An 11,922-nucleotide genomic window follows, 5' to 3' on the forward strand; every position below is an offset into this window, starting at 1 on the left:
CCAAAGACCTGAAATTTGTCCTGAAGAGAAGATGGTGTAAGTGTTATTTTTGTTTTGATATCTGCTGGGGAAAGAGAAGTTTATTGTTTTTTGGTGGATATATTTACAGTGAGCAATGGATTTGGATGGTGATAGCTTGTAACGTGGTAACGGTGCCGACACGGGGTTTTCAAAGAGAATGGTTGTATGGAACAATGATCGAAAGGAAAAAGATCTCGTACGATCTACGACTCAACATCGACTCGACAACAAAAGAGGACCTAAGCATGATCTTCAGGGCTGAAAGAATAAGATCTATTACGATCTATGACTCAACATCGACTCGACATCAGGAAAGGATCTCGTACGATCTTCAGGACTGAAAGAATAAGATCTCTTACGATCTATGACTCAACATCGACTCGACATCAGGAAAGGATCTCGTACGATCTTCAGGACTGAAAGAATAAGATCTTTTACGATCTATGACTCAACATCGAAAGAAAATCTCGTGCGATTTTCCACACTTTGGAAAGGAATAAGATCTCGTAGCGATCTTATGACTCCACATCGAAAGAAAATCTCGTGCGATTTTCCACACTTTGGAAAGGAATAAGATCTCGTAGCGATCTTATGACTCAACATCGAAAGAAAATCTCGTGCGATTTTCCACACTTTGGAAAGGAATAAGATCTCGTAGCGATCTTATGACTCAACATCGACTCGACATCGAGGGACGGAAGAAGGCATTGTGTCCGACACTCATCAGAGATCGAAGATACCTCGCATCGGCACCGTGGTTGGAAGTGTTTGTAGTATGATAGCAGATATCAGGCAAAGTTTGTACAGGTAACAACTTGAGAGGATGGGTCATTGTTCTGTTTCAACATTGGCTCCTATTATCTGGCTTATGCTTTGTATGCATGTTTGAGTTTTTACGGCGTAATGATCCATTGTAATGGATATGCTACGCTTTTGAGGATGCAATGCTGTATGCAATGGATTCTATATGCAAAGAGTGCCAAATAAAGGCCCTGGTGGAACAGAAGAGCAGGATCATTGGGGTCCGTTGCCTGTGATCTTGAGACGCCATTGTGGGTGGGCGTTGGAAGCTTCATAGTGCCAAAGATTATTGGCAACCGTGTGGAGGATTAGAACATAACTCTGCTGGGGAGGAAGTGACTTTGCTCGACTTTCCTTACATCCTATACTGCTTGGGGAAACGTGGGTTCTGATGGACACTTCTTTGTCTGCCGTGTAAGGGAGAGACATGGATTTCTTCCGGTTTCTTGTGCTTACCAGTACTGATGAATTATACGCTTGAACTTACACGCGGGATGATGACGACCTTTGTGGCATGTCATAAGCCAAGATGACGACTAGAACCTGCAACCTGCACAGAAAAACAACGTTTGGATGCAAATGGTGCCCCTTAGAGCACTTTTATGTTTATGTAACATCATGTTTCGTTTTGATTTTGTGATCATTATTCCCCATGTTTTCAATACAATGTTTAATAACGAATTAAATCACACCTCGCATGCGACAAAAAATGAAAAGCAGGAAAGAACACCTCTTATCAAAAGATCATTTCATTGATGGGATGCCTATGAATAGGCTTCTGTACAAGGAAGCAACTCCTAAATGAGGTAGTTGCGAAAGGAAAATAAAATGCAAAAAAAGCAAAATGGCAAAGAGAAATGCTCGAATTTCCATTAAAACTGGTATTGCTACAGTTCCCATATCCTCGATCCTCTCAATGCTTTGCTTCAGAAAGGTAATGGTTGGATTGATTCGTCCGTTCCGTCAAGGGCGTATAGTGGTCTTTGTGAAAGATATTCAGACTGCAGCTTCTCGCTTTTGATCCCTAACTTTTGCCTGGATCGCCCTTTTCGGGTTTTCAATCCAGCGGGATGCCCCTTTTTGCCTAAGTCGCCTTTTCAGGTTTTCAACTTAGCGGGTTATTCTTCTCTCTTTTTTTTTGTTTTATCCCTAATTTTTGCCCAAACCCTTTTGGTTTGCCGGGATGCCCTTATTTTTGCCTAGGTACGTCGACCTAGCGGGTCTTTTATGCGTAGTATTTTTTGACTGAGTCTGAATTGACTGGAAGCGGAACGTCTTCCCCATCCATCTTTGTCAAGATTAAAGCACCACCTGAAAATGCTTTCTTCACAATGTATGGTCCCTCATAGTTGGGAGTCCATTTGCCCCTTGGATCGGTGTGAATTGGCAAGATCTTCCTTACGACTAGGTCACCTGTGTGGAATTCTCGAGGCCGAATTTTCTTGTCATACGCTTTCTTGATCCTCTTTTGATACAACTGGCCATGGCAGATAGCAGATAAGCGTTTCTCCTCAATTAGATTGAGATGATCAAGCCTCGTTTGAACCCATTCTGTTTCATCGAGTTTGGCGTCCATCAAGACTCTCAACGAAGGAATTTCCACTTCGACAGGTAATACGGCCTCCATACCGTAGACAAGAGAGAAGGGAGTTGCCCCAGTTGAAGTACGAACCGAAGTTCTATAGCCATGCAAAGCAAATGGCAACATCTCATGCCAATCTTTATACGTTCTAACCATCTTCTGGACGATCTTCTTTATATTCTTGTTAGCAGCTTCGACTGCGCCATTCATCTTTGGCCGATAGGGTGATGAATTATGATGTTCAATCTTGAACTCTTCACACAACTCTGCCATCATTTTGTTATTAAGATTAGACCCATTATCAGTGATGATCTTGTTTGGAACCCCATATCGGCATATGATCTCTTTCTTGATGAAGCGAGTAACGACTTGCTTGGTTACATTCTTGTAAGAAGCAGCTTCAACCCATTTGGTGAAGTAGTCGATAGCAACAAGAATAAATATGTGTCCATTCGAAGCTTGCGGCTCTATCCGTCCGATCATGTCTATGCCCCACATAGCAAAGGGCCAAGGTGATGTCAGAACATTCAAAGGAGTTGGAGGAACATGGATTCTGTCAGCATACACTTGACATTTGTGACATTTCTTCACATACACATAACAATCACTTTCAATCGTCATCCAATAATATCCTGCTCGTAAGATCTTTTTGGCCATAGAATGTCCATTGGAATGAGTGCCAAAAGATCCTTCATGAATTTCCCGCATGATCAATTCTGCTTCGTGTCTATCCACGCATCTGAGCAAAACTGAATCATAGTTTCTTTTGTACAGGACGTCTCCTGACAAGAAGAATTTGGATGCTAACCTTCGAAGCGTTCGCTTATCACCAATCGTAGCATCTTCGGGATACTCTTGCTTCTCAAAGTACCTCTTGATGTCGTAATACCATGGCTTTTCATCATACACATCTTCGGTAGTGAGACAATGAGCAGGGAATGCATGGGCAGGCTCTTTGTAACGGAGGATCGTTATGTCTGGCACTTCTTTAGGGGAGCTAACTCTGAACATAGCAGCCAAAGTAGCCAAAGCATCTGCCAATTGATTTTCCTCTCGGGGGATGTGATTGAAAGTGATCTCCTCGAAAGCGGGCAGCAAATCCAAGATATAGTCCTTATAAGGAACTAAATTGGGGTGTCGTGTCTCCCAATCACCTCTCACTTGATGTATAACCAAGGCAGAATCCCCATAAACCTCAAGGATCTTGATTCTCATATCGATGGCTGCTTCGAGACCCATTATGCAAGCTTCGTATTCTGCCACATTGTTCGTGCAATCAAAGCATATTCTAGCTGTGAAAGGGATGTGAGTTTGACGAGGAGAAGTCAAAACTGCCCCAATACCATGGCCCATAGCATTTGATGCACCGTCGAACGTGAGAGTCCATCGCTCTCCTGGTTCGGGTCCTTCATTATCATCCAGTTTCATGATATCTTCATCAGGAAAGTCAAACTTCATTGACTGATACTCTTCTAATGGCTGATGAGCAAGATGATCTGCAAGGACACTTCCTTTGATAGCCTTCTGTGTGACATAATGGATGTCGTATTCTGATAAAAGCATTTGCCATCGGGCTAGCCTTCCTGTAAGAGCTGGTTTTTCAAAGATGTACTTTATCGGGTCCATTTTGGAGATCAATAGAGTGGTGTGAGTCAACATATACTGCCTCAGTCGGCGAGCAGCCCATACCAAAGCACAGCAAGTTTTCTCGAGTAGTGAGTAGCGGGATTCACAATTGGTAAACTTTTTGCTCAGGTAATAAATGGCGCACTCTTTTCGACCAGACTCGTCATGTTGGCCCAGCACACACCCCATAGATCCTTCAAGCACAGTTAAGTACATAAGAAGCGGCCTCCCAGGAACCGGAGGCATGAGAATTGGTGGCTCTTGGAGATACTGCTTGATCTTTTCGAAGGCTTCCTGACAACGATCATCCCAACGGATATCTTGATTTTTGCGCAGCAGTTTGAAGATGGGTTCACAAGTATCAGTGAGATGAGAAATGAACCTGGCTATGTAATTCAATCTTCCAAGGAACCCTCGAACTTCTTTTTCATTCTTCGGCGCTGGCATGTTCTGTATTGCTCTTACTTTGTCAGGGTCGACCTCGATCCCTCGTTGACTCACAATGAATCCAAGTAACTTTCCAGATCGCACTCCAAAAGTGCACTTATTTGGATTAAGCCTCAACTTGAATTTTCGCAAGCGAGCAAACAATTTCTCAAGGTATACCAGATGTTCCTCCTCAGTTTGGGATTTTGCAATCATATCATCGACGTACACCTCAATCTCCTTATGGATCATATCATGGAAAAGGGTCACCATAGCTCGTTGATATGTTGCACCAGCATTCTTAAGACCAAAAGGCATCACCTTATAACAATACGTACCCCACGGAGTGGTAAAAGTAGTCTTGGTCATATCTTCAGGAGCCATTTTTATTTGATTATAGCCAGAAAAACCATCCATGAAGGAGAACACCGAATACTGAGCAGTGTTGTCGACTAGCACATCAATATGAGGCAGAGGGAAATCATCCTTCGGACTTGCCCTATTCAAATCTCGGTAGTCAACACACATGCGTACCTTTCCGTCCTTCTTAGGAACGGGTACTATGTTTGCAATCCAAGGCGGATACTCACACACAGATAAGAAACCAGCCTTCAACTGTTTTTCAACTTCTTCCTTGATTTTCAAAGCCATATCAGGTCGAGTTCTTCGTGGTTTTTGCTTTACAGGCGGACATTCTGGTTTGAGAGGTAACCTGTGCATAACTATATCCGTGTCTAAACCAGGCATGTCTTCATATGACCAGGCGAAGATATCAACATACTCTCGAAGCAACTCAATCAACCTTCTCTTTACATCACTTTCCAAAGCGGCACCTATCTTGACTTCTCTCTTTGCTTCTTCTGAACCGAGGTTGATGATTTCTATGGCTTCCTGATGTGGCTGAATAGATTTCTCCTCTTGTCTCAAAAGTCTTGCCAATTCCTCAGGGACTTCACAATCTTCCCCACTATCCTCATCAGCTTGGTCAATTGGATTCTCAAGGATATTAAGACGTGGAACTGTAACATTATCATTTTTGATGGAATTCGAGCCGGATCTGCACGATGGATGATTTATGCCTTAGAATGCAACACATAAAAAGAAAAGAGAAAAGAAAAGCTTTGCCATTTTTGAAAAAGTTTTTTTTTTTTAAGTAAAAACATAAATGAAAGAAATGGAACAGTAATTGCATGCGAAGATATGATTTTCATTCAATATTAAACAAACTGAAACAACATGGGGGGCCCTTCTTTATACAAGTGGTCAAAATGCTTAGGGCGAAGCATATGACTTATCGAAACAAGAAAATTACATCTCCATGAAAGTGACTCTAGGGATGTCCAAGATAGTCCAATTGTTGAGTTCTTGTCCAGGCGCGGCATGGCAAATGAATCTGGAGAGATCTTCTTCATCATCATCATCCACGGCGAGAACCTGACTTCCAGAACTGGTGCTTGCACTGACGAACACTTGAGAAATGGGGGGAATCACCTTCTTTCCAGGAATTATGCTGAGCTGAGTAGAAGAAGATGGTTGATACCCAAGGCCATACTTGTCTCGCTTCTCTTGAACATCAATCAGCTTGCCCCAAGCGCTATGGGGAGTACCAGCTTCTAAGAAAGCCTTAGCATCATTTAGAGACGAGAGGGGCGCTCCGAGTTCCTTCTTATTCTCAACCACGGGGAGTTTATCAACCGACACAATCTCTAAGGCTTGAAAAGGTGTCTCTTGTATCTCTCCCTCCACTTCAACATAACGGTATGATGCCAGATTATTGACTATCAAATCCTCTTCACCAGTGATCACAACAATCTTGTCATTCACAACAAATTTCAAACACTGGTGGAGAGTAGATGTCACAGCTCCAGCAGCATGAATCCAAGGACGACCCAAGAGGCAAGTGTATGAAGGGTTTATATCCATAACGTAGAAGGCAACGTAGAACATGTGAGGACCAATCAAGACAGGCAGATCAATTTCTCCTTCTACGGACCTTCTAGAACCATCAAACGCTCTAACACTCATAGTGCATGGTCTCATCATAATCCCATCCATACTCAGCTTAAACAAAGTGGCCTTGGGCATCACATTAAGAGAAGAACCTGTATCAATCAGAACTCGAGACAACACAGCATCCAGACACTTGACGGAGATATGCAATGCTTTGTTGTGCGCTCTACCCTCAGGTGGAAGTTCATCATCAGAAAAACCCAAACAATTACCAGCAGCAATGTTAGTCACAACCCCTTCAAACTGAGGCACGGTAATGTCTTGAGTCACGTGAGCGGAAGCCAGAACTTTCATCAGAGCATCACGATGAGCTTCAGAATGTACCAAGAGAGACAAGATGGAGATCTTGGCTTGGGTCTGATCGAGTTGGTCAATCACTTTGTAATCACTTTTCTTAATGATTTTCAAGAGTTGCTCGGCATCTTGGGCATTACGTGTTACAGGAGGATCAACAACAACTTGCTTTCCTTTTGCTTGTGTACTAGCCTCTTTGTTGGTCTCTTTAGGAGGCGGAGGAGGGGCAGCAAAGATCCGACCGCTACGGGTAATGCCACTAGTGCCAGTAATATTTGTGATACTCGAAGTACCCACTGGAGGACAGTCAAACTTCTTCCCTCGAATATACACGGCATTATAACTCCAAGGAACAGCCTTAGAATCATTCACAGGAGAGGGAACAAGAGACGAGGTTGAAGGCGTCGAAGGAACATTTGGAACCTGAATAACCAACGGAGTCCTCGGAGCCTGAATGACCAGAGGAGTACTCGGAGCATGAATGACCAAAGAAGTGTCCTGAGTCTTTGATATCTCAGCAGGGTAGTAAGGGATCTCTAAAGTAGCCACATCTTCGACAGGAACGACCCTTTCCACTCTAAGAACACCTTCATCCATTAATTCCTGGATTTCTTCTCTCAACCTAGTGCACTCCTCAGGATTAGAAGAACATTGCAAACAGTAGTCATGTAGTTCACACAAAACCTTTTGTTGCATAAGATACTCTCTGACAACTGCTAGCGGCATCCTAACCTCATTAACATCATTTACCAGGATCTGATCATCGCATAACTCAATAGCATTGGTCGTACCAGCATGAGGAGGCATAGGATTATTCTGCACATTAGGACCAGTAGGAGCGAACGAGATAAGCTTGTCGTCAAGGAGATCCTGAACCTTCAATTTGAATGCTCTACACTTTTCAATAGTATGGCCTGGAGCCCCTGAATGAAATTCACATCGAGCATTAACATCATAACCGGGAGGGAGAGGACTAGGTGGAGGTCCAAGTTCACGGAGTTGTACCAATTGACCAGCAAGCAACTGAGGGAGAAGCTGAGCATATGACATCGGAACCGGATCGATACGCCTATCTTGGAATCTTGTTCTTTGCGGGCCCCTTTGACCTTGAGGCCTAGGGTTCTGTTGACGATTCTGAGGAGCAGCAGCTTGTTGTTGTGGTACGAAAGGCTGTTGGGGTGCCACCCATGGTTGTGGAAGAGCAGCGGCATATGCTTGAGGGACATACGGACCAGGAACAGCATAAGGCATCGGATAATAAGGAGGTGGAACAGCAGAATATGCAGGAGCTCGGCCTTGGTCAACAGAAGCGGTGCTAGTCTCACCTTCCTTCTTCTTCACAAACCCAGAATACGGCTTCTTACCATTACCACTTGAGTTGCTAGAATTAGTAACACCTTGAATGGTACCAGCTTTGACACAGTTCTCAACCCTCTCACCAATGATGACCACATCCGAAAAGGAAGGGGAAGTATTACTAACCATGTGCTGAAGATACGGCCCTTTCAGAGTCCCCATAAACAGATCAATCAACTCTCGGTCCAATAAAGGAGGTTGGACTCGAGCAGCAAGTCCACGCCACCTCTGGGCGTATTCCTTAAAAGACTCTTCAGATTTTTGTGACATATTTTGCAGCTGTGCACGGCTAGGAGCCATAGCAGTATTGTAGTGGTATTGTTTCAAGAAGGCATCAACAAGCTCTCCCCAAGTACTGACATTAGACCTCTCGAGTTTCATATACCACTCCAACGGGGCTCCAGTGAGACTATCCTGGAAGAAGTGCATAAGCAGAGGTTCGTTCTCAGCGTGAGCGGCCATCTTACGGCAGTAGGAACGAATGTGAGTCTCTGGGCAGGTAACTCCCTTGTACTTATCAAAATCTGGCACCTTGAACTTCGGGGGAATAACAATCCCAGGTACCAAGCACATAGCGGCGGTGTCGAAGCTTGAAGTTTTAGCAACCTCGACAGCCTTAAGACGTTCTTCAAGGGCTTGGTACATCTTAGCAGTCTCGGTCAACTCAGCAGTGAGATCATGTTCAAGATCAATAACCTCATGGTGGTCGTCCACCACTTTAAGTGTCTCATTAATAGGAGTCTCTTTAGTTTTCACCCCTCCGTCAGCAGAATTGGTAGGAGTATCTTTGACCAAACTAGCGACACTCTTTCTGAGTTCATCCTGTCCTTGAACAACGGCATGGAGAGTCTCCATAAGTTGGGCCATTCTTTCCCCCATAACATCCATATCCCTACGGAGGGCAGCTTGATTCTGTTCAAATTGTTCCATGATTCTCTCGTTACTCCTGGTGCGGTAAGGATGTAAGAAAGTCAGCTTCGTCGTCGGGAAAGAAATCTGTTGCTGAAAAGGACCCCAATTAGTTTCTTGTATAACAACCTGAAAAATGCAATGTGACAATGTGAATGTATGAGTGCATGTGTGCATATGATGTGTCGTGTCATTTTCAGGGTATCCAAAGTAAGATTGATAGTCAAGAACAAATAACAACGTGACGAGAGAGATATCAAGTGAAAACGGAAAGCAATTCATTTCATTCATAATAGCCCCCTAAGGCGAGTAGGTTCAAACACAAATAACAATGTTTCAATATAAAGAGCAATAGAGACCCGATCCAACAAATCTGGTGGTGATCTACAAACAAATTCAATTATCAATTCATCTCAATGTAGAACAAAGGCCCTCCTTGTCTGAAATGGGCGTCACTCCACTTCTTTGTTTCGTCAAATAGCTTCTTAGTCGTCTCCCGATCTCTTCCTTTGACAAGGCTTTGGATCACTTCATCCTTTCGGAATAACTGTGTGTCTAGATTCTTGCAGCAATCCCTAAGTTCGTCACACCCTTTGCATTCTGGGATATAGGTCTTCTCAAGTGCATTTGCTTCACTCATCATTTGATCTCTGAGCTTGACATTCTCTTCAGCTAGTCGGGCGGTGCGGAGGTGACTTCCTTTCAGTTGGGTCTCAACTGCTATTCTCTGAGTGGTCTCCTCTTCCAGTTTCTTCTTCATGGTCCTCAACTCATATTTGGTTTCTTTCTCCAGTCGGAGCTTGTGGGCTTTCAGGTCTTCTTGGTACTCTTGTCTGAGCTTCTCTTTTTCATCCTTTATAGCCTTTTCTATAACCTTTTGAGGGTCTTCAGTAGGAGCAACAACAGCTTTTCCTTCCTTTTCAGTTCTAACTCTCTTCCTGGCTTGAGAAGACTCTCCTTTGAGAGTTTTAAGTTCACGGGCCAGTTCATTCTTTGTCTGTTTAAGGAAATAGCGCTTCAAATCCATATCCCTATCTTTCTCTTTCAGTCTCAAATTGGCGACGCGGACCTGGTCAAAACGTTCTCTTGATACCATAGTTTCTGATATCTTCGGAGGTTGTGCATACAAGAGAGGAACTTCCGGGAATGGTAACAAAAGTGTCTTGACTCTCTCCTTAACCCAATCGGTATAGGGCTCCATAGCAATGGCATTCTTGGCTCCCAGAGTGGATCTCTCACCTATATGAATGTTATTCCAGGCCTTCCTGATTTCCTCAAGCGCTATAGGGTCAGCTCCCTTTTCAAAGTATACGGATTGGTAAATCTCCCTATCCGAAGGCCCACTCTTCATGGTATAGCCCAACTGACGAAGAGCTAGAACTGGGTTGTAGTTAATACATCCTCTTGTCCCAATGAGCGGGACGTTACCAAAGTTTCCGCACCTGATAATGACTTCAGATATGCCTGTTCGGAATTGATACCATACGATGTCGTTTGCAGTAAGTCCCATGATTCTCTGAGACCATTTCTGAGTAGAGGTAACAAACGGACCACTAGCAGGCAAGTGAGATTTGAACCATTTATATAACAGCGGCAAGCAACCTCTAATAGCCCCTCTTTTACCATGCCGAGAGTGAATGGAATAATATGTGTCAGCCAATAGGGTGGGTACTGGATTCTTGTCCATAAAAAGACATATAGCAGCCAAATCAACGAACTTGTGAATGTTGGGAAACATCACAATTCCATAGATCAGAGCGGCCAAAATAGCATTGAAAGCCTCCCATATTCCTTTGTCGGCAAATTCTTGAGCTTTTTCAACCAGGAAACTCATGTAGAAGCCATGAGTATCACCATTCTTCTTCCAGTTATCATGAACATCCCCCAAGCTCAAATAAAGAGCGTTGGCAATGTAATCCAACCTAGGTTTCTCTGGGACACAAACAAAAGGCACTCTGTGTTGAATCTTGATGTTGAGGAGGTAAGAGTACTCTTCGAGAGTGGGAGCTAGCTGATAATCCGAAAATGTGAAACAACGGATATCTGGGTCGTAGAACTGAAGAAGAGTAGATAAGGCCCATTCGTCGACACGCGAATACAGAAGAGATAATATGTTGCCATAATTGTCACTGAACACTGTTTCATTATGACCAGTGACCAATTCACCCAATTGTCCCAATTGAACCATACCCTCGCGATGGAAAGTATAAGTGTGTGTGCGCCTTGTAGCTCCTTGATTGACGGTCACGTTGTTATCCATTCTTGACAGAGATTGATATTTTCTGGATACCCTGAAAAATGACATGCAAATGAGAATTAACTTTTTTCTTTTCTTTCTTTTCTTTCTTTTCTTTCTTTTTTCTTTCTCTTTTTTTTTTTTGAAATGTAAACATGCTATGATGAAAATGATGCAGATTGGGTCCCCACGACATAGAGGGACCAAGGCAATAATTCTGAGCAAGAAGATGTCATAGGATCAAAGGTCCGGCATAGATCAGAGAACCATAATCATCAACGGAACCAAATAGTCAACAACCAGAACCAAATAGTCACCAACAGAACCAAATAGTCACCAACGGTACCTGTCATGTATATCCCTCCCCACTCACGGGTGTAGTCTAGGTCAGGGTAGGTCAAAATGGCAACCAGCGTTATCAGTCCTCCTGAGGCACCAATGTTGTTGCATCTACATGCCAACAATGATACCCCATTTGGACCTCGACTGGGCGTGGGTCTCATGATCGCACTAGACAAGACCTGACATCTCATCGGCGTCATGACTATCCACTCTATCCTAGGTATCCTATGTGTCACTCTGGCCTGGGTATTGGGCCTTTTACCTCATAGAACATCCCACCCAACCTGCAAAACAGAACAGAAGACCCCAAGAAACACAG

The 11,922-nt window shown here is 43.6% G+C and overlaps 1 protein-coding gene across 1 annotated transcript; it reads right to left on the bottom strand.

Annotated features, from left to right (window-relative positions):
* Nucleotides 1-2,059: 2,059 nt before the first annotated feature.
* On the bottom strand, nucleotides 2,060-11,285 carry LOC131659085 (uncharacterized; the record flags this gene model as incomplete). Its single annotated transcript, XM_058928326.1, has 5 exons — nucleotides 9,744-11,285; nucleotides 3,772-5,248; nucleotides 3,004-3,696; nucleotides 2,571-2,916; nucleotides 2,060-2,462 (listed from the first exon to the last, which is right to left on the bottom strand). Coding segments are annotated over exons 1-5 (4,461 nt in total), but the record flags the coding sequence as incomplete, so codon positions are not given.
* Nucleotides 11,286-11,922: the final 637 nt, after the last annotated feature.

Source organism: Vicia villosa, linkage group LG3 (genome assembly GCF_029867415.1).
Source record: "Vicia villosa cultivar HV-30 ecotype Madison, WI linkage group LG3, Vvil1.0, whole genome shotgun sequence".
Classification (NCBI taxonomy): domain Eukaryota; kingdom Viridiplantae; phylum Streptophyta; class Magnoliopsida; order Fabales; family Fabaceae; genus Vicia; species Vicia villosa.